A 23087-nucleotide genomic window follows, 5' to 3' on the forward strand; every position below is an offset into this window, starting at 1 on the left:
CAGAACAGTACCTGATAGTACGTATTTTATAAATATTAATTGCTGTTGAATTATTTTTTAACCTTATTGAGGAATAATTGAAAAATATAAGCATGTATATTTAAAATGTACAATGTAATGATTTTATATACATAGCAAGATCAAGATGGTAACACATCCATCACCTTACATAGTTAACTCTTTGTGTGGGTGTGTGTGCTGAGAATGCTTAAGAATCTGCTCTCAGCAACATCTGCTCTCAGTGTACACCACCGTATTATTACTGTAGTCACCATGTTGTACGCTGCTCCTCAGAACTTATTCGTCTTATAACTGCGGGCTTTTATCCTTTGACCTTCATCTCCCCATTTCCCTTTCCCCCAGCCCCTGGCAACCACTGTTCTGTTGTTTCTGTGAAGTTGGCTTTTTTCTTTTTTTCTCTTAAGATTCCCCATATAAGTGATACCCATACAGTATTTGTCTTTCTCTCTTTGGCTTATTTGCTTTTGAATTCTTAACCTATTTAGACTTATATGTGTTACCATTTTAATATTAATAAGTCTCTTTGCCCACATGATGATAATGCTTACCAGCTAGAAATTGCTCATTTATTGGTTATACTCCACAATTTTATAAATAGGGAGGCTGATGTTTAGGGAGGTTAATACCTTGTTTGAAGAGCTTTTAAGATACAGAACTGGGATTTGAGCCTTGATCTCACCCAAACCTAGAGTCCATGCTCCCTGTGATGTGACCACCCCCCAAGGGAGGCCCTTCCAGCCCTAGTCTCTTTCTGTCACCTAGTTGCTTTTTTGGCAGTCATGAGGCTTACAAGAAAATGGATAAACATCAAGTTTTACATGTGTATTAATGAGCTGCTTAGGGCTCCTCCCTTCCCCTAGGCTCATATCAGGTAGGTTCTCAGGTGGTGAGCAATGAGGTCTTGCTTCCACCCATGCTCCTTCCTCAGCTCTCAGGCACTCCCCATATCTTGCACCCACATAAGCCATGTAGGTGACTAATTTTTCCTTAGTTCTGATATTAGTCTTGATTTTTGTTTGTATAATTGCAAATTGCTTCTAGATATTTCCAGGAGTTTCTTCACATTTGTCATTTAGTGCATCTGAAACAAATCATTTTCTTAAAACCAGTTTCTTCTCATGAATTCCAAGTAGAATCTGTTTTCAGGACTGATGGTTTGACTTTGAGTCTTTTAATCATCCTTTACCTTAACTCTTCCTTCAGTTAGTCATAAATTCCTATTAATTTTTTCTTTACCAGATAATCCCCCATTTATCTTTCTTTCTATTTCAATAGCTTAGTATAGACCTTTATTACCTCATGACAGTGTTATTGCAGTGAACTCCTAAGTGGTGCCTGCCTCCTTCTGGAATCAGTTTTGTTGATGGTATAAGGTGAGTCTCTAACCTGAACCCCAGTCCCTTTCATGAAGAACTTGGTATTTTTGAAATGTGATTGACCAAGCCTTCCCTTGTCTGCTGTCTGTGTTAGGGCGGTACTTCTGTTTTGTTCGTGTGACTCTTTTCTTCTATTGCATTGTTTTAATCCTAGGTTGTTGTTGTTGTTTTGTTTTTTTTTTGAGAGACTTTGAAACAGCAGATAGCAGATTTACAGGAAGATTTGAAAAGAAAGGAAGCAAAATGGTCAAGTACACATGGCCGTCTTAGAAGCCAGATAGAAATGTTGGTCAGAGAGAACACAGACCTCAGGGAAGAAATAAAAGTGATGGAAAGATTCCGACTAGACGCCTGGAAGAAAGCAGAAGCTACTGAGAACAGCCTCAGGACGGGTCCCTGTGTGCCTGCCGCAAAAAAAGATGGGCCCGTGGTAGGTTTGGAGCCTGTTTCGTCAAGTCAGGGAGACGTTAAATATCTGAGTGCTCAAATTTATAGAGCCGAAAAGGAGAGGGTGGTTGCCAGGGCTGGGGGTAGGGGTGGGAATGGGGAGTTGCTCTTTAATGGGGACAGAGTTTCAGTTTTGCAAGAGAAAAAGAGTACTGGATGTGCCTCATGCCACTGACCTGTACACTTAACAGTGGTTACGAAGGTGAGTTTTATGTATTTTTTACCACATTTGAAAAATTCTTTTGAGCATTGCTGTGCAGTTTTCAGATTCATTTTTAGAATTTTTTGAATTATAGTAAAATAGGCAGATAATCTTAGTTAAAACAGGCCAAGTGAAGTTTTTTTGCAGCAAGTCACATGCATATGATCCTTTTGAATCAAATAATTGGTCTTTCATTCATCTATCTTCACAATTATGTTGTGCCAGACACTGATTTTGGGAGTGGGAATAAGACAATTAACAAAATAGATGAACTTCCTTGCCCTCTTGGAATTTATATTCTCGTGGTGAGAGGTTTATAAATAAGATAGATAATAAAATATATGGTGTGTGACATAGTGACAAGAACCAAGGAGAAAAAGCAGGGCAGGGGGATGATAACTGTTGGGGTGGGGGGTGTTGCTGTTTTAGACAGGGTGGCCAAGGAAAGCCTTACTAAGAAAGTGACATTTGAATAATGACCCGCATTATTAAATATATTAATTTAAATATGTATAATTATTATACATTAAATATAAATATAAGGGATATATTTATCTGCTCTCATATAGATATATCTACTCTCACCCAGATAAGCCTGGGTGAGAGCAGAGCCCGAGAGGAGCCCGAGGCCCAGAGGCTCTCTCCCTGGTGGGCCTGAGCATGAGCATGGCCTGAGGCTGGTGGAGCTAGAGCAGAGTAAGTGGGGAGAATGGTAGGGGATGCGATAGGAGGTGTGACAGAGGGAGCTGGGTGCAGAGTACCTTAGGGCCTTAATCAGTTCTTGTAAGCCCTTGGGTGTTTCCTCTGAGAAGGGGAGCGCTTGGAGGGCTGTGATTAGAGTTGACTTAATCTTTTGTTTTAGTAAGCTTACTTTGTCTGCTGTCTACTGTAGACTGAACAGGGAGTGGAGGGGCATACACACAATTCAGAACACCAGTTAGGAGACCGTTGGAGTAATTCACACCAGAGAGAACAGTGGCTTAAGACTGGGGGAGCAGCAGTGGCGGGCTGAGAAGTGGATGGGATTTATTGATGAGCTGGATATGGGGTGTGACAGCAAGGAAGGTGTAAAGAATAGTTTCCAAGTTTAGTGTAGTGTTTTGGCATTATTATTCCATTTATTGTAAGACACAAGAAGAGAGCATGTATTTATTTCTTGGGGCCATGGATATTAGGATCTCAGGTTTAGAAATGCCTGTGGAGAAGTTAACTGGAGAAGTTTGGAGGAGAAGTTTGAGAACGTGGAGATGTTAACTGGGCAGTTATGCACATATCAGGAGAAGGTTAGGTTGAAGCTAGAAGTTTGGGGTTCATCAGGATGTGTGGTAAAGCTTTGGGCTGGCAGAGATCATCAACACTGAAACTGTGGGTAGTGAAGAGATCCACACACTGAGCCAGAGTGTGAGAAGACGGGATGAGGAGAATGGTTAGCCAGAGAGGGTAGAGTCAAGGAGGCCAGTGTGGTGTCCTGAGAACCAAGAAAAGAAAGGACTTCTAGGAGAAGAGAGTGGCCAGTGGTGTCAAAGGCTGCTGCTAAATTAGATGAGCGCTGACAGTCATTAGGTTTACCAACTAGGGATGTGTTGAAGATAAAAGCCTGACTGGATAAAAGAGACGTTTCAGACAGTATAAGAAGCTTGTGGGAGAGGTTTTGCAGTAAATGTAAAGAGATGGGGTGGTGGCTGTAAGGAAAGGTGTTTTTGTTTGTTTTTTTAGTGGGAAAATTAACAAATGTTTATGTATTGGTAGGATTGATTCAGTAAAGAGGAAAATGCTGATGCCAGAGAAGGTGGGAGAATTGTTGAAGCAATGTTTATAAGGGAGAGGCCAGGGGATTTAGGGAATGAAGGGCGGGGGGTGGGGTGGTTTGTGGCTGGACTTGGCCAGGAGCATAGACAGCAAGTGCCTGATAGCAGAATGTGGAAGGTGTGGCCCCGGGCTCGGTGTGTGGTGTCTGCTGGTGGGAAGTTCCCTCCTCATGCCTTCACGTTGTCAGTGAAGTAGGAAGCTTGGTCATCAGCTGAGAGTGAGGATGGAGAAGTGTAGGAGGTTTGAGGAGATGGGAGAAAGTGTGACATTGTCGTCCAAGGGAGTGGAAAGCAAAGAGACTGGGGAAGTGTATGTAGCCTGATTCCTGGGCTGCTTTGGGGGCCAATGTAGGTTAGAGATCATACATTTCAAATGAGAATTGTTTGTATTATTTTCTTGTTCAGCTTTTTGGTTGTAGGGTGGTGGAGAGTTATATTTTAGAAGAGGTGTGGTCATGCAGGTGAATACCCAAAGTGAGTGAGGGGCATGGGAGTTAATGGTATATGCAGCCAGAGTAACTGTAGTGAACCATGGTTTAAGCTGCACAAGAAGGGTGTAAGGCTGTATGGTTTTGAGGGACATAGAAAATCTGTAGGGATCAGTGAATTGTAGGGCCCTGGAGGCTGTACGCATTGGTGGAGTTAGGGTGTTAGAGGAATGAGCTGGAAGGATAGGATGTGGCAGTCAGCAGAAAGTGGAATTCTTGCCTCTTCCCCAAACGTTTTATTATAACAGCTTCCCCAAACAGAAATTTGAAAGAATAGTATAATGAACACCTGAATAGTCACCTAGATATGACCACTGTTAACATTTTACCACTTGTGTATATGTATTTTGCAGGACCATTTGAAGCTAATTGCAGAAATCATGGCATCTTACCCTTTAGCACTTTAGCATTTTATTAAATGGTATTGGCTTTTTGAATAGACCAGGCTAATTGTTTTGTAGAATGCCCCACATTCTGGCTTGGAGGGCTTCGAAATTGAGATCTTTGCAGTTACTGATAATTGCAGATATTGATAATGACTAGTTCTAGAGTTTGCCCCTTGGCATGCATGACTGAGGTAGGATGGAGTAGGGCAGGAAACAGAAGCTAAGGCAAGGGGGTACAGGGTAGGTGAGTCATGGACATGAGACGCAGAGCTGGGGCAGGGGTGGTTAGGGAGGAGAGAGATTTGTTGGAAGTGGTAACGGGGAGCAAGGAAGACCTCTACCCTACCCCTAAACCTAGGGGTGTGAGTTCTGAGGGTGAGAAACTTCTGTCTCTGGAAGGGGGCTGTGGTGAGCCATCTTCTCGGTGGGGAGCTAGGGCTCAAGGTGAGAGCAAGATGGTAAGGGGTGTGTTCACAGGAGAGGTTGAGATAAAGGGGTTTTGCTGATGTTGAGTTCCTGCCCTCTTCTTTGGCTAATCTGGTACAATCACAGAAAACTGTTTCATTTTATGTTGTCTGTTAGGCCCTCACTTGAAGAATGAATATATGGTTGACCTTTGAACCATATAAAACCATGTGTTTGAACTGTGCGGGTCCACTTGTATGCAGATTTTTTTCAATAAATACAGTACAGCACTGTAAATATATTTTTTCTTCCTTAAGATTTTAATAACATTTTCTTTGCTCTACCTGACTTTATTGTAAGAATACAGTATATAGTACATAGGACATACAAAATATGTGTTAATCTGCTGCTTATGTTGTCAGGAAGGCTTCCTGACAGTAGGCTGTTAGTAGTCACATTTTGGGGGAGTCAAAAGTTACACATGGATTTTCAAGTGCATGGGGGGGGGTCACTGCCCCTAACCCCCCTGCCCAGTGTTGTTCAGGGTCAGCTGTATTTCTAAAGGTGGGGTGTGTGTATAGTTCATTCCTAAATAATAGCTTGTTCCCTCTGACCTGTAGTGATAAATGAAAACATAAATGAACAAACTTAACCCATGTTCATTGCAAACTGAGTTTTATTAGTTTCATTCATTGTACTAATGTGTAGACCAACACTAATTTTATATTCAAAATTATCTCATACTATAGAATTCATCATTTCGATTACAAAAGAGTCAGATTTCTTCAGGAACCCAGGTAGAAAAATACAAGAAAAATCATTTGCTGACAAAAGGTAAGAAGTTACCTTTATAAAATACTTAAGGAATTTAAAGAATAGAGAATTTACACCCAATTTAAGAAATAAAACATTGTAAATATCATTAAAGCCCCTGTGTATTCTACTCCCCTATTTCCATCCTGACAACATTCCTTTGCTTGTTTTTCATTCTTTTACTACATTATGTCCATAAATCAATATAGTATTATTTCTATGTATCCCTCTATAATTTGTTTTTCTCTCAATATTTTGATACTCCCATTAATACGTATAAACTCTAGTTTATTGATTTTAATAGCTACAGATTCCATGTATATTTGTTACAGTTGAGTTTTCCTGTTGATGGAGTTCATGCTTTTCCCCAGTTTGTCAGTAGAATGAACAGGTCTGCAGTAGAATGAATAGGTCTGCAGAACTTACTTGTCCTGTGAGTTTCTCTAAGACACATACCAAGAGTAGGATTCTGGGTCATACCAGGCTTGTGCTGTAGGAGGTTTTCCCTTTGTTCTGCAAAGTGGTTTTGCCATTTTTTTACCATCAGCAGAATATGCTCTTTGTACTTACCCTTCACCTGGTCAGACTGAAGTTGTGGCCAGTCTCAGATGGGTGTGAAATGGTGGGTTAGTGTAATTTTTTTTTTTTTAAAGATTTATTTATTTATTTTGAGAGAGTGAGAATGAGAGAGAGAGAGAGTTTATGAGAGCAGGGAGGGTTAGAGGGAGAAGCAGGCCCCTTGCCGAGCAGGGAGCCTGATGCGGGACTCGATCCTGGGACTCCAGGACCATGACCTGAGCTGAAGGCAGTTGCTTAACCAACTAGCCACTCAGGCGCCCCAGTGTAATTTTAATATGCATTTTCCTGATTACTGATAAGGTTGTGTGAGCATCTCTTTGTATATTTAGTGGGCATTTGGGTTTCCTCTTTTGTGAATTGCCTGTTCATTTCTTTTGCCTGTTTAAAACTTTATAGGGAGGAGAGGTTTCTCCTTATTGAAGTTCTTCTTCACACTAATCCTTTCTCAGTTACAAGCACTGCTAATATTTTCTCCCAGTTCTGGGTTTAGCTTTCGGTTTGTATTTTTTATGTGCATGTTTTCCTTTTTTTTTAAGATTTATTTATTTTAGAGAGAGAGAGTATGCAAAGGGGGAGGGGCAGAAGGAGAGAGGTGGGGAAGCAGACTCCCCGCTGAGCAGGGAGCCCAATGTGGGCTCCATCTCAGGACCCTGAGATCATGACCTGAGCAGAAACCAAGAGTCAGAGGCTTAACCGTCTGAGCCACCCAGGTGCCCCTGTTTTTCCTTTTATTATTGAATTTATCAATCTTTTTTTTATGACTTTAAGAAATCTTTCTCAATCCTTACGTCACAAATATACTGTTTTCTCTTATGAACTTTTTTTTTCACAACTGGGTTTTTACCTGGAATTTTTAGAAATTATTTTCATGAACTAAATTTAGTAAAGTGGATATAACATATGCAGTTTGACAATTATAAAGGACATACTTAGATAACTACCAGCTAGATAAAGAAATAGAGTAGCAGCATCCCAGGGCTGTCCCCTCCGTGATCATATTACATTGCTTCTCTTTGTAGTTTCTACTCTAATAGGTGCAGCCCTAAAAAATGATTTGTTTTCAAACTTTCTGAATAGTTATACTGTATGTGTTCCAATAGTTATACTGTATGTCTTCTTTTACTGTACATTGTTTTTGAGAGTCATATTGATCTGCAACTCTAGTTCACTAAAATTTTCAAAAACTGCAAGGCAGTTTGAATGTTTATGAATATATTACAGTTGACTATTCTGTTGATGGTTAAATTTTTTTTTTAATTTGGTATGTTAAACAGTGATGCTATGAACATTCTTAAACACACATTCATTTCTCTAAGGCATGTACTGGAATTACTGAGTAATCAGTAAGAATATCTTTAACACTCATAGATTTTGCCAAAACATTTTCCAAAATGATTTTACTGTCTAACCAGCAATGTAATGTAAGCGCTTGCATTGTTCCACACCTTGTTGATACTTGGTATTGTCAGACTTAAATTTTTGCCAGTGTGGTAGGGATTCAACACTGTCTCATTATAGTTTTGAAATGGTTGAATACCTTTGCCTATATTTATTAGCTATTTAGACTCCCTCTTTTGAGAAAAATTGATCAGGTCTTTTACTCATTCTATGCTGTTGTTTGTCTTTTTCTTTATTGGTTTATGGGGGCATTTCCTCTTCCCCCATCATAATCTTTTAACAGTTACACATGCAAATATCTTCTTACAGTCTGTGGCCTGCCTTTTTACTCTTTTGATGAACCAAAACTATTTTTTTTATTGAAATGTATTCAATGTATAACGTAAAAATTTTTAAGATGTATGATATGTTGATATATGTTATGATTGCCAGTGTAGTGATAAATAGCACCTGTATTATATCACATAGTTATATCTTCTTTTTTTTTTTTGTATAACATAATTAAATCTTTTTAGTGGTTGGAGAATTTAAGATCAAGTTTCTTAGCAAATTTGTTGATTGTAATACAGTATGATCTATATTCACTATACTGTGCATTAGCTCTCTAGGACTTATTTACTATTTGTTGCAAGTTTCTACCCTTCAACAACATCGCCCCTTCTCTCCCAAACTCCCACTTCCTGGTATCCACCACTTCACTCTCTTTTTACAAAAAGTTAGGCCTCTTTGGATTTCACATGTAAGTGAGATCATACAGTGTTTGTCTTTCTCTGTCTGACTTACCTCACTTAGCATGATGTCCTCAAAGTCCATCCATGTTACTGCAAATTATGTCCTTCTCTCTCATGGCAAAATAATATTCCATTGTGTATATATATCATGTATTCTTTATCCATTCATATGCTGATGGGCACTTAGGTTGCTTCCATATCTTGGCTATTGTGAGTAATGCTGCAGTAAAAACATGGGCTTTGATATTCCTGTTTTCATTTCCTTTGGGTGTGTACTCCGAAGTGGCATAGCTGGATCATATGGTAGGTCTATTTTTAATTTTTTGAGGAACCTCCATATTGTTTTCTATAGTGGATGAACCAGTTTAACATGCCCACCAACGGTGCACAAGGATTTCCTTTTCTCCACATCCTTGCGAATACTTATCTCCTCTCTTCTTGATGATAGCCTTTCTGGCAGCTGCGAAGTGATCTTGTGGTTTTGATTTGCATTTCCTGGATAATTAGTGATGTTGAGCATCTTTTCATGTACTGTTGGCCATTTGGATGTCTTCTTTGGAAAAATGTCTATTGAGCTCCTTTGCCCATTTTTCAATCATTTTTTTTTTTGTTACTGAGTTATAGGAGTTCCTTCTGTATTTTGGATATTAATCGCTTATCTGATATATGGTCTGCAAAAGTTTTCCCATTCTGTAGGTTGCTGTTTCATTTTGTTGATTATTTCTTTTGCTGTACAGAAGCTTTTGAATTTTGATTTGTTGATTTTTGCTTTTGTTGCTTGTGCTTTTGGTATCAAGAAATTATTGCCAAGACCAGTGTCTTAGAGCTCCTTCCCTATGTTTTGTTCTAGACCACAGCAATTAGGCCTGGATTTTAATGAAATGCGCAGTTATTTTGTTAAGCAAAATTCTATTTGTCTTCTTGGATGCCTCTATTATATCTACCCCACACCTAAGCCTCTAACTAAAGTCCTTGTGATTATCTCCAAAATACCTTTGGGTTCATCTATTAGGTTAGTTGAACACCTGTCTCTTCCTCCAGATTGTAAACTCTCAAAAAATAGATATTGTCCTTGTCTGTCTTGGTCACACAGATTTAAGTGCCTATTAAATATTTGAACTTATATAATAAACTCATAGATTGGTGAAGAAAAATATTAATTCCTTTCTTAATGGGTAAAGGACAGTAGTTCACAAAGGGATATGAACTAAGGAAATGTTTGACCATAATATTAAGTAAATTTAAAACTTTCAATTAAATCTGAAAATTAACTCTTGACAATTATATTCTAACAGGCAATCCATCTCGAAGATCCAAGCCTGTGCCTCCCCGTGATTTAGGCAGTTCGGATAAGGGACAGGTAAATCTCTTTATATTTTTATATATTTAAGCATAGATTACTCAGGCTTAAAATTGCTTAGTTAACTGATTTAAGTTTCTAAACCATTTATAAAGGAGGTTTTTTAAAAGATTCATTTAAGAGAGAGCTCTTGTGTGGGGGGAGGGACAGAGGGAGAGGGAGAGATTGAATCTCAAGCAGACTCTGTGCTGAGCGCAGAGCCTGATGTGGGGCTCGATCTTACGACCCTGAGATCATGACCTGAGCTGAAACCAAGAGTCGGACGCTTAAGCGACTGACCCACCCAGGCACCCCTATAAAGGAGGGTTTTTTTTTTACTTAACATTGTGAATGTTTTTTATATAACACCAAATGCTAGTCATCAAATCCTATAATAGAGTCTGGCATTTGGAAATAAATGTAAGTTTTAGCTATTTGAAATGTGATTACATGTCCTTTAGGACAGATAAAAAGAACGCATCTTGTCCTTGCAGACTGCCTCACCCAGGGAGGCCCCTGAACCAGTGGACTTCCCAGATCCTGAGTGTAAAAAGGACGACAAAAAGGAGGAAAAAGAAGAAATTCAGGGAGAAATCAGTCATCCTGATGGAAAGGTTAAAAATTTTTAAAAAAATAATACTATAAGAAATTAATATAGGTTAAAGTAGAGTCAGAACACTTAGATTCTAAGTTAATTGATCTTTCAGACTGTAGGGGTGTTTAAGAACTATAGTTCCTTGGAGTGTGACCTTAGTTTGAGCGTTTGGACTTCTCTAAAAATGCTTGACACACACATGCATTTAGTTGCCATTTCTAGTTTAGAGATACAGCAAATTACAAAGAAATTACACTTCCTTTGTTTAAACTCTGTTCTTCCTCTAAACATAGGTAAAAAGCCTTTATCATCTTGGTACTTTTTAAAAGCCTCTGTTCCCTTCCTGCGGCCTTTCTATCTCCAGCTCACAGTTTTATTTTTGTGCTTAGGAAAGGTTTTGAGCAGGATACTGCCTGGCTGGGTGTTCCAGCTAGAAGAAAGAATGAAAAGGGAAGGGACATAAACAGGTTTGTTAGCAGGGAGGGGATGAGGTAAGTTTTCCTCAGGTTTATAGAAAATTTACTTCTCCACATACCCTAATTTATTTTAATTGAAATTATAAGGCCAAAGTTCATTGCTAGTCTTGAGGAATGAGGGAAGGACAAAAGAATAACAGTCAAAGGAAGAAGTTGTAGACTTTTCTTGTACCAATTCTGCTTTCGTGTAACAAATCGTTGGTGGGAAAAGGTTTTTTTTTTTTTTAGAAGAATTCCGCGGATAAATGGAAAAGGAATGAGAAAATTTGAGTTATCACTGTGCAGTCTCTAATGAAATAAGGGATCTAGGCAGTAGTCATGAATAAGCACTGAACTCCTAGATGAGAGGTTGATGGAGCTTCATGGCAGATCTAATTGATGTGACCCAGTCGGTCTTGTGGTCTTGAGGACAGTCGCATACTGCACTTCTGAATGTGTAGCCATAAGCAGCTCTCAGCAGTTCGTAGAAAGTATTCCTGTTAGAATAATTCAACCAGACTTCATTCACACCTCTAGATGTAACTACTAGTTTTTCCCAGGAAGTGTAGGGCATACGAGAACATGTTAAATGACACCATGATTGGAAAGCAGTCAACCAAATCCAGAATGTGGGAAATTTTACATGTTCAGGGACCCCCAGTTCTTTCAATAAGTAATCATCACTAAAAAGGGGGCAGGGAGGTGAATGTTAAAGGTTGAGATTTAAGAGACATGTCATCAAGTGTTGTGTGTGGACCTTGTTTTGATCCTGATTCAAATAAACTGTAAAGAGTATTTTGTGAATTCAGGGAAAACAACATAGAGGGTTACAATATGATGAAGGAATTACAGTTTGTTAGGGGCAGTAATGATTTGGTTATGTTAAAACCTATCCTTAAATCAATTGAAGTGTTTTATATATGAAGTGATACCTGCAGTTTACTTAAAAAAAAAACTCAGTAAAAAAGAAATTGAAGATGACACAAACAAATAGAAAGATACTCCATGCTCATGGATTGGAAGAATTAATATTGTTACAATGTCCATACTACCCAAAGCTATCTACAGATTCAGTGCAGTCCCTATCAAAATGGCAACAGCATTTTTCACAAAACTAGAATAATACTAAAATTTGTATGGGAATCACAAAAGACCGTGAATACTGAAAGCAATTACGAAAGAAATAATCCCAGACTTCGAGTTATATTACAAAGTTGTAATAATAGAACAGTATGGTACTGACACAAAAATAGACATATAGATCAATGGGACAGAACAGAGAGCCCATGCCTTTTTTTTTTTTTTTTTAAGAGGACGGGGTTTTTTTGTTTTATTTTAAAGGTTTTATTTATTTACTTGACAGAGAGAGAGAGCGAGCAAGCACAAGCAGGGTGAGCAGCAGAGGAAGAGGGAGAAGTAGACTCCCCCCCAAGCAGGGAGCCCGATGTGGGGCTCGATCCCAGGATCCTGGGATCATGACCTGAGCTGAAGGCAGATGCTTAACCAACTGAGCCATCCAGGCGCTCCTAAATTCATGCTCTTATGGTCAATTAATCTATGACAAAGGAGGCAAGAATATACAACAGGAAAAAGACAGTCTCTTCAATAAATGGTATTAGAAAAACTGGACAGCTACCTGCAAAAGAATGAAACTGAACCACTTTCTTATACTATACACAAAAACAAACTCAAAATGGATTGAAGACCTAAATGTGAGACCTGAAACTATAAAAATACAAAAGAGCATAGGCAGTAACTTCTTTGACATCAGCTATAGCAACATTTTTCAAGATAGGTCTTCTAAGACAAGAGAAACAAAAGCAAAACTATTGGGACTACATCAAAATAAAAAACTTTTGCGCATAGCAAAGGAAACCATTGATAAAACAAAAAGGCAACTTACTGAATGGGAGAAGATATTTGCAAATGACATATCTGGTAAGGTGTTAGTATCCAAAATATATGAAGAACTTACATGACTCAACACCCAAAAAACAATCCAATTAAGAAATGGGCAGAGGACCCCAACAGACATTTTTCCAAAGAAGACATACAGATGACCAACAGACATGAAAAGATGCTCAACATCACTAATTAGGAAAATGCAAATCAAAGCCACAGTGAGCTATCACGTCACACCTATCAGAATGGCTAAAATCAAAAAGACAAGAAATAACAAGTGTTAGTGAGAATGTGGGGGAAAAGGAACACTGTACACTGTTGATGGGAATGCAAACTGGTGCAGCCATTGTGGAAGACAGTATGGAGGTTCCTCAAAAAGTTAAAATGGAAATACCATGATTCAATAATTCCACTACTGGGTATTTACCCAAAGGAAACAAAAACACTAATTCAGAAAGATATATGTGCCCTTATGTTTGTTGCAACATTATTTACAATAGTCAAGGTATGGAAGCAACCTAAGTGTACACTGATAGAGAGGTAAAGAAGATGTGGTGTGTACACACACACACTGGAATATCACACAGCCATAAAAAAGGATGAGATCTTGCCATTTGCTACAACATGGATATACTTAGATGGTATTATGCTAAGGGAAGTAAGTCAGACTAAGTACCATGTGATTTCACTCACATAGAATCTAAAAAAATCAAATGAATAAACCAAAAGCAGAATCAGACCTATAAATACAGAGAACAAACTGATGGTTGCCATGGGGGAAGGTGGGGGTATGGACAAAATGGGTCAAGGGGAGTGGGAGGTACAGGTTTCTAGTTATGGAATGAGTATCATGGGGATGAAAGGTCCAGCATAGGGAATATGGTCGATGATACCGTAATAGCATTTTCTGGTGACAGATGGAGCTACACTTGTGGTGAGCACAGCATAACATATAGACTTGTAAAATCACTGTGTTGTACACCTGAAACAAACATTGTATGTCAACTATACTTAATAAAAAGAAAACTCAGCAAAAAATGAGTTTGTTTTGGTGACATAAGAATGGTGATGTGTTGATACTAGGAGACAATATTTTTTTTTAAATTTTATTGTTATGTTAATCACCATATATTACATCATTAGTTTTTGGTGCAGTGTTCCATGATTCATTGTTTGTTCATAACACCCAGTGCTCCATGCAAAACGTGCCCTCCTCAATACCCATCACCAGGCTAACCTATCCCCCTACCCCCCTCCCCTCTAGAACCCTCAGTTTGTTTTTCAGAGTCCATCATTTCTCATGGTTCAGGAGACAGTATTTTTGAGACAATGTTTTTGCCTTTAATTATGAAAGATTTCAAAGGTAATTTGGAAGAGAATATTTTTGTCATGTGGTATCAGGAGGAAATCTCTCCTATTGATAATCTTGTTTCCTTTTTTTGTAGATAGAAAAGGTTTATAAGAATGGGTGCCATGTTATATTGTTTCCAAATGGAACTCGGAAAGAAGTGAGTGCAGATGGGAAGACTGTCACTGTCACTTTCTTTAATGGTGATGTGAAGCAGGTCATGCCAGATGAGAGAGTGGTAGGTTTCCCTAGGATTGTTTTTCTCCATGGCTTAAACATCTCTAGAGAAAACACATACTGACTTTCTGTCTTTATAGATCTACTACTATGCATCTGTCCAGACTACTCACACTACTTATCCAGAAGGACTAGAAATCTTACATTTCTCAAGTGGACAAATAGGTAAAAACTTGCTCTGCCCTCTCCTAATTACTTTCCTTTCTTTAAAAATAAAATACTTATAGTAACCTTTTTTAAACAGAGAAACATTTCCCAGATGGGAGAAAAGAAATCACATTTCCTGACCAGACAATCAAAAACCTATTTCCTGATGGACAAGAAGAAAGCATTTTTCCAGATGGTACAATTGTAAGAGTACAAAGGTATGTTGTATGTTAAATTTGCTTCTAGATTTGCCTATTTTCAACTTGTATTTCCAAGTGAATTTTTGAAATCTTAAAACATTTATGTAAGTCATTCAGAATTTCAGTAAGTTTAGTAGTGAGTACAGATACACACTTTGAGAGGTGAAAAAGAGTTCAGCATTTTGGAGTTTAAAACTTAGAGACATATAGGTTCTAATACCTAGTCTGTAGCCTAGAAACCTAAAGGGAGTCTGTACAGTACTTCACAAAAAGGGAATGGCAAGTATTTGTACAGAAATAAATTTGGTGGGGTGCCTGGGTGGCTCAGTCACTTAAGCGTCTGCCTTCGGCTCGGGTCATGATCTCAGGGTCCTGGGATCGAGCCCCGTGTCAGGCTCCCTGCTCAGCATGGAGTCTGCTTCTCCCTCTCTCTCTGCCCCTCCCCACTGCTCATGCTCTATTGCTCTCTCTCTCAAATAAATAAAATCTTAAAAAAAAAAATTTGGTGAAATTTGAAAACAGTGAATAAGACACAAAGAAGGAAAGCCGCCCTATCAGTTTTAAAGAACAATGATGAACAATGATGGCAGTATTTGAATTACTGTGTCTCTTCTCTTATGATTTGCTGGATCTCCTTGTCCCTTCCTGATTAGTATTTTATTCCTCTGGCCTCCCTGACTCACTTTAAAATAGCAACTTCTTTATCCTTCTGAGTGTTATAGTTCTTGAAGTTAGAGACTTCTTCTTAATGACTTCTTCAATCCACAATACAGAGCTTCTTGTAGTCACCATTTTAATTAAAACCATGAAGGTTTGTCAGATCCACTGTCCTACTTGGTTTGCACCCTCCTCTCCTAGGTGTGCATGCATTTAACTAATTTGAGTTGTGTGTTAGAAAGTTAGCAAAAAAAAAAAAAAGTAAATGGTAAAAACACAAATTCAAATAATGTAGGAACTTCTTATGGTCATGGTAGTATTTTCCGTTAACATGGTTTGAAATTTTCTCTGATGTTCAACTAAATACATACCAATCTCTTCTAAAACTTGAGGAAAATCTTATATGTACATTATATTTTGAGCAATTTCAGAAAATTTTCCATCTTTTTTAACTTATGTTTGAAATTTTTTTATAATAAAAAGTAGAGAAAATGATAAAAACTCCATTGTACCCATCTGTCCGTCTTCAACAAGTATTAACTAGTGGCCAATCTTTTTTCATCTACATTCAAGCAAATCCCAGATATCAGATCATTCAGAATTATTTTGGCATCTTTTATTTATAGTGGTGATTCTTCAACTTAACTGTGCATTTAAAACCACCTGGAAGGGGCGCCTGGGTGGCTCAGTCGCCCCTTCAGACGCCAGCCTTCGGCTCAGGTCATGATCCCAGGGTCCTGGGGTCGAGCCCCGTATTGGGCTCTCTGCTTCGCGGGAAGCCTCCTTCTCCCTCTCCCACTTTCCCTGCTAGTGTTCCTGCCCTTGCTATCTCTCTCTGTCAAATAAATAAATAAAATCTTAAAAAAAAAAAAAACCACCTGGAAGAATTGTTCATTTGGAGGTTGCTGGACCCCACGCCAGTAATTTGCATTTCTAATAATGTCTTGGGAGATGCTGTCATCCCTGGTCCTGGGGCTGCACTTGATAAAACAGTGGCTCTCAAAATGGCTTTTAGTTCTAACACTTCTATGTGGCACAAAGCCATTACATTCACATAAAATTTGAGAAATAACCAAAATAGAAAAAAACCCCACTGTGTTGAGAAGTGGTAATTCACAGTCTATAGCCTAGCTTTGTGTTTCTAACGGCACATTATAGATAGATGTCGGGGTTCAGTTTGAATGTCCTGCATGCACATTAAGCAGTCTACTTGGGATTAACAGTTTGTTCCACTGCTTCAGAATAGGTCTTAAGTCTGATTTATGGCCCTTCCCAGGGATATAAACAGTCTTCTCCAATCTGATAAAGAGTAAGCACTCAGACGCTTAAACATACTGAAAAGAATAAAGGTCAAAACTGAAAGCCATATATTTTTTTTTAGACTTTATTTGAGAGAGTGAGAGAAAGTGAGCGCACACGCACAAACAGGGGGAGCGGCAGGCAGAGGGAGAAGCAGGCTCCCCACTGAGCAAGGAGCCCAGTGTGGGACTTGATTCCAGGACCCTGGCGTCATGACCTGAGCTGAAGGCAGCCGCTTAACCGACTGAGTCACCCAGGTGCCCCAGAAAGCCATATTTTAATACAATGCCCAATTTTTCTTAGAGGTGGAATACAGGTGAAGTTAAAAAACCTAAGTATTTTGTAGTGAAAACATAAATTTATTAAAAACTTTTCATGGGCACATTTAAGTGCTAATCTGATCAGTGGAACTATCAGCCTGAAGCAGAAACAGGGTAGAAAGAATTTGCAAAGAAGGTATTGTGCAAGGAGAGGACCAGTGGAGGTTCTAGGAGAGGAAAGAACTGCCAGAATCAAAAGGCCATTTTTAGATCATTTTCCTGTTATATATTTAATATTTTAAAGAAATTAAATTTTATTTACAGAGATGGCAACAAAATCATAGAGTTTAATAATGGCCAAAGAGAACTACACACTGCCCAGTTCAAGAGACGGGAATATCCAGATGGCACTGTTAAAACTGTATATACAAATGGTCATCAAGAAACAAAATATACATCTGGTCGAATAAGGGTTAAAGACAAGGATGGTAATGTTCTAATGGATACAAAATTGTAATGATACTGTGCATGACTAATCATAACACTAACTTGATTTTCTTGTTAAAAAATGTACATTTGTGGTTTCTGTGGTTTAATTTATACATACTGTGTGTGTTGTGTATATATATATAAATGGAAAAGATTGTTTGGATTGTAAAATAAAACACCATAGCTTTTTATATTCTTTGAAATGTACAAGAACAGCTTTCATTTTTAGTTCACCTTTCTACAGTTAAGTGCATGACTAAGGAAAGCATTATTTGTTATAAACTGTATAGACTGCAAAAATAATGAGGCACTTTTATTGAAGATGGTTATAAAAGCCAAGAAGTACAAGAAATACAATAGCACAGAATTGCCACGAGCACATCAGCCACTAACAAGAACTTGCACAGAAAGTTTACTCGAATTAAGAGAATGTCTCCAGTCAGAATATACTGTGTTCAGTTAGTACTAAGATTAAAGCATTTTATCTACTAAAGAGGTTCTTTAATTGTAATAGAATGGGAAGTTAAAACTGAATGAATACAGATAGGTCAAACACCAAAATAGGAAGAAGAATTCATTCTGTGAGTACAGATAATCATAGTGAGGAGAAAACATTTACTGTGATGGTATATAGTAACTGGTTAAAATGGGAGACTTGAGAATGGAAGGGGTGGGAAAAATAACTAGAGCTGGTATTAACTGATCAACTACAGGTACCTTGATGTTATAACCTATAAAACTGTAGGCTGACAGAAGCAAGATGTCCTTGAAGGAAGGGCAAGTCACCTACATATCAATTTACATAATAATTACAGGTTGGTATAGTCACATAAATGCAATATACAAGTAATACTGGCAATGACTCCCATTTTTAAAAACAGCTAAAGGTATCAATTCTAGGCGATTTAAGAACTGAATATGAAAAAAGTTGCAAACTTATCAAATTAGGAGTTATATTACTTCAGAATAAAGATTTTTAAATGTGACACAGTACAAACTAAAAAAGGTGACGAATGAAAGGTGTGTCCAAAGATACCACAAAAAAGGAGAAAAGATGAGCCACAGACTAGAAGATATACATACTTGACAAAGGATTAATATCCAGAATATATAAAGAATTCCTACAAATCAATAAGATAATTACAAACAACTCAATAGAAAAATGGACAAAGGATATGAACAAGCGAACAAGTGACTATTAAACCAGTGAATACATATTGAAATGAGATACTTTGTATACTAATATCAATACAGTTTGGCCACACCACACACTGCCAAGGAACTCAACCGATGGTAGTAAATTGAGTAAATCCACTTTTTGGAAAGCAATTACCTAATGACCTAGTAAGTTCCACTACTTAGTATGTATACTAGAAAACTCGTAACATGTATGCAAGGGGTACTACAGAAGAATATTTGTAATTGAAAAAAACTGGTAACAACCTAAATATCAACAGAATTATGTGCGGAGATGGATAGAAGAGTGAGAGTGAATAAAATAGAGCTCTGCATACCAACATGGATAAATAGCACAAATAGTAAATTAAAGGTGCAGTAGCACACTCATTAAAAAATATACACAGCAGTAGTATATCTTGCTTTATGGATGCATTCATATGCAGTAAAATAAGAATGTAAGAATAATAAACACCAGGTTGACAACAATGTTCACCTCTGCAGGGAAGAGAATGGGGAAGGGCACTACAGGAGTCTTCAACTGTACTGAGAGATCTGTCTTCTGAAACTTACACATTCGTAATAAAATGAACTACATTTGTTTCACATGCCTAAAATATTTGTTTTGAAATTATTGTAAAATAAAACCAGAAAATATTTGAAAGCAAGTATTTATTAACTTTTTCAAACAGTTCCTGACAGTTTAACATGTAAGGGGAAAAAAAAAAAGGCCAGCACTATTGCAGCAGAACAAGTCAAGAAAAATAAGCCTGAAATGGCTTACACATAACAGAAAACTTTCTTCTGGGCTGCTATATAGAGGCTCCACACTGTATAACTGGAAAACAAAATGCATGTTATTTAAAACCTTTGCTTAATTAAATGTTCAAACTAGTTACTGAATCACTTGTTACATTTACGTGGATGAATAAACAGCTGGTTACCTAAGTACTTTAATAGATTTGTTATTAGGTCATGGATTGTTCAATAGTGTTCTCTGCCTACTATATACTTATGTGCTTAAATTACTTATAGTGCCCACTTCCTTCTGCTCTTCTGCCCATCCCCAACCACTATCTGGTACTATGATAGTCATTCCAAGCATTCTTACAGATGCAGATCCTCTTTGATTCTGGTATTCAATAGGTGAAAAGGGCCTACAAAGTCTAAAAGAGAGGTTCTTGTTGAGCTTTGTTGTCATTCTTTGAGAAATCAAGGAAAGTCTGATGGTGTTTTATGGGCAATTTAGCATTAATCTCCACTATATCAGTCACATGCCTTATGCTGATTATAAGGGAGAACAAGAAGTCATGATACTTAACATCATTCGTCTCGGTCTGCCAGCCCCATTTCTACTAATGACATATGAACTGGATACTGTTCATCTTCATATAATGTCACTATTTGTTCTGGTGCCTGAGCCTAAAATTAAAAGATAGTTGTCAAGAAATACAGTAATGTCTGCTGGTTTCTCCCTCCTATATCTGGCCTATATCACATAGGAAGGAAAATGCATTCTCCAAATTTATTAATAATTGTATTTTAAAAAGATCTTTGTGATGGTTTCCTATTAAATCCCATTCTTTCCAATCTTATATTTAAAATGTAACTTCGACCCAAAGTTTTCCTAGATTAAGCCAATGGCTTTAACACTACCATCCCTGTTAAAATTCATTTATATTCTACCAATAAGGCATTATACTTTTATGCATAAACTGACCAAATTTTGAATGTTATTCATAGAGATGAATAAATAATGTAAGAATACTTACTAGCCCTGTCTGTATTTTCACTGGCTTCTTGAGAATCCGTACATAAGCTATTTACACTACTCTGCACACCCAAAAGCATGATACGTACAGAGGTTCTCAAAAAGCACTTTCTAGTAAGAGCACTCTTTCATTAAGAGCTCATTCTTGTCAGAGCCAGTACATCAGGAATCTCCAAATCCTGGGTCCCAAAATCAGGGTAGGTTGGGCTGAAACAACAGTGCTGAGGACCAGGATGAATTAGAGTATATTTCCATTCAAAGGAGTTGATATACTACTTCGGCTGACTGCCATTTTGGAAAAGAGACCTAGGATTCCTGGAATTTAAAATATTTAATCAGAAGTCAAGGGGCGCCTGGGTGGCTCAGTCGTTAAGCGTCTGCCTTCAGCTCAGGTCATGATCCCAGGGTCCTGGGATCGAGCCCTGCATCGGGCTCCCTGCTCCGTGGGAAGCCTGCTTCTCCCTCTCCCACTCCCCCTGCCTGTGTTCCCTCACTCGCTGTGTCTCTCTCTGTCAAATAAAATCTTTAAAAAAAAAATATTGAATCAGAAGTGAAATACAGACTTTTTGGGGGTAAATTTTTCCAATTTTAAAACAGGTTCAGGCCAGATTCTGCCCATGGGCTACCCTTTTGTGACATGATAAACCTCTAAAGAAAGCATATTTATACTAAACACAATCTGAACTTTCTCATTTGAACATTTATTTTTTTTAAATAAATATATTATGTGTGATATAGGTGTGGTGTGTCTATGTGGTATGTCTGGTGTGTGTGTTGTATGTGTAGTGTGTATGTGGTATGTGGGTATGTGTGTGCAGTATGTGTTATATTTTTTTTAATGATTTATCTATTAGGGAGAGAGCATGTGTGCGTGCGCAGGGGGAGGGGGAGAAGGAGAGAGAATCTCAAGTAGACTCCCTGCTGAGTGCAGAGCCCCACACAGGGCTTGATTCCACGGCCTGCGCCAAAATCACAAGTTGGGCACTTAACCAACTGAGCCACCCAGGCGCTCTGTGTGTTCTATATGTGTTATGCATTTTGTCTTTTTCTGTGTGTTATGTGTGGGTGCTGAGTGGTATATGTGTGATGTGTGTGTTGTTTGGTGGTGTAGGTTTGTGAGGTATATGTGTGGTGTATTTGTGGTGTGTGAATGATATTTCTGTAGTGTGTGTGGTATATTTTGGTGTGTGGTTTGTGTTATGTGTAGTTTGTGCTGGAGAGAAGATGTTTGTGTGCTGTATGTATGTCGTGCCTGTGGTGTATGAGCTGTGTGAGTGTGGTTTGGACTGATGCATGGTGTATTTGTGGTGTATGTGTCTGTGTGTTTAGTGTGTGTGCATTATGTGTATGGGTGAGATATATGTGTGGTGTGTAAAACGTGTGTGTATATATGTGGCATATAACTGTGTGCAGTGTAAGTCTGTAGTGTATGAGTGGTGTGCATGATGTTTAAGTGTATGATGTGTTTGTGTGGTATATGTATGGTGTGTGTGGTGTAAATGGTGTATTGGTTTCATGTGTGCACAGTACGTGTTTGGTGTGTTTGTGTTTCATATGTTTTGTGTGCTGTGTGTGTGCTATCTGCCTTTGTAGTGTATGCTGGTATCTGTTGTGAGTGGTGTGTGTGTTCCAGTGTTGTGTGTGTGTGTTGTGCTGGTTATGTGTGATGCCTAGATGGTATATATGTGGTGTGTGAATGAAGTTTCTGTAGTGTGCATTGTCTATTTTTATATGTGTGTGGTGTTTTTGTGGTGTATGTGTGGTATATGTGTGCTAGATGTTTAGTGTTTGTTGTGTATTTCGAGTGTGTGTGATATGTGTGTTGTGTGTGTGCTGTATGCGCACCCTGAGTGTGGTTTTTATGTGGTATGTGGTATGTGTAAAACGTGTGCAGTATGTGTGTGCATGGTATGTGTGTACTGTGTGTCAGGTTATATGTGGCGAATGTGTGGTATCTGTTTTGTGCATGGTATATGTGGGGTGTATAAGTATTGGGTGATGTGATATATGATGAATATGTGTTGTGTGCACAGTTTGTAGTAGAAATGTGATGTAGGTGTGTGTGTGAGGTCTGAATGTTTTTTGAGTGATGTGTGTATGTTACATGTTTGGTGTGTGTTGAATGGTGAGTATATGGTATTTGGGTGTTTTGGTTGCAATATATTTTGTATGTTGTATATGTGTACGGTGTGTTGTATGTTTATTATGTGCAGGGTGCGAGTGCTGTATGTGTGGTGTTTTTCGGTGGTGTGCATTTTTGAGTTGCTCATGTGTTGGTTATGTGTGGTGTCTGTGGTTGAATATGTGGAATGTGAATGGTATTTCTGGGGTTGTGTGGGGTATGTATGGTGTGTGTGCTATATGTGGTGTTTGTGTGTCTTGTATTTCGTTTGTATAATTCTTGCTTGTTTTGTGTGTTTAGAGTGTGCAATGTGTCTACTGTGCTCTGGGTGTAATTTTTATGGTGCGTGTGGTGTGTTTGTGGTATATGCATAGTGTGTGTGAAAGGTTTTTGATATATGTGTGTTTTATATGTGTGGTTCTTTGTGTGGTATATG

General features: G+C 38.2%; 2 protein-coding genes across 10 annotated transcripts in view; one reads left to right on the forward strand and one right to left on the reverse strand.

Annotated features, from left to right (window-relative positions):
* CPAP (centrosome assembly and centriole elongation protein) overlaps nucleotides 1–19475 on the forward strand; it is a 49006-nt gene extending 29531 nt beyond the window's left edge. For 3 of the 4 annotated variants that reach the window (XM_025875242.2, XM_073894822.1, XM_073894823.1), the window contains exons 10-17: nucleotides 1585–1827; nucleotides 5883–5967; nucleotides 9950–10014; nucleotides 10488–10607; nucleotides 14391–14531; nucleotides 14611–14695; nucleotides 14775–14895; nucleotides 17418–19475. In XM_025875242.2, coding sequence (XP_025731027.1) covers nucleotides 1585–1827; nucleotides 5883–5967; nucleotides 9950–10014; nucleotides 10488–10607; nucleotides 14391–14531; nucleotides 14611–14695; nucleotides 14775–14895; nucleotides 17418–17610 — 1053 coding nt within the window. In that variant the 3' untranslated portion in view covers nucleotides 17611–19475. The remainder of the gene's footprint in view (nucleotides 1–1584; nucleotides 1828–5882; nucleotides 5968–9949; nucleotides 10015–10487; nucleotides 10608–14390; nucleotides 14532–14610; nucleotides 14696–14774; nucleotides 14896–17417) is intronic. The other variant, XM_025875243.2, reaches the window with a different exon arrangement.
* RNF17 (ring finger protein 17) overlaps nucleotides 19416–23087 on the reverse strand; it is a 140709-nt gene continuing 137037 nt past the window's right edge. For 3 of the 6 annotated variants that reach the window (XM_073894821.1, XM_073894818.1, XM_073894817.1), the window contains one exon: nucleotides 19416–19596. In XM_073894821.1, the coding sequence (XP_073750922.1) occupies nucleotides 19462–19596 (135 nt within the window). In that variant the 3' untranslated portion in view covers nucleotides 19416–19461. Of the gene's footprint in view, nucleotides 19597–20076; nucleotides 20181–23087 lie in introns of all 6 variants that reach the window. The other 3 variants (XM_025875238.2, XM_073894819.1, XM_073894820.1) reach the window with 2 other exon arrangements.

Source organism: Callorhinus ursinus, unplaced genomic scaffold, assembly GCF_003265705.2.
Source record: "Callorhinus ursinus isolate GAN/ISIS: 27379988/994484 unplaced genomic scaffold, GSC_fseal_2.0 scaffold7, whole genome shotgun sequence".
Classification (NCBI taxonomy): Eukaryota; Metazoa; Chordata; class Mammalia; order Carnivora; family Otariidae; genus Callorhinus; species Callorhinus ursinus.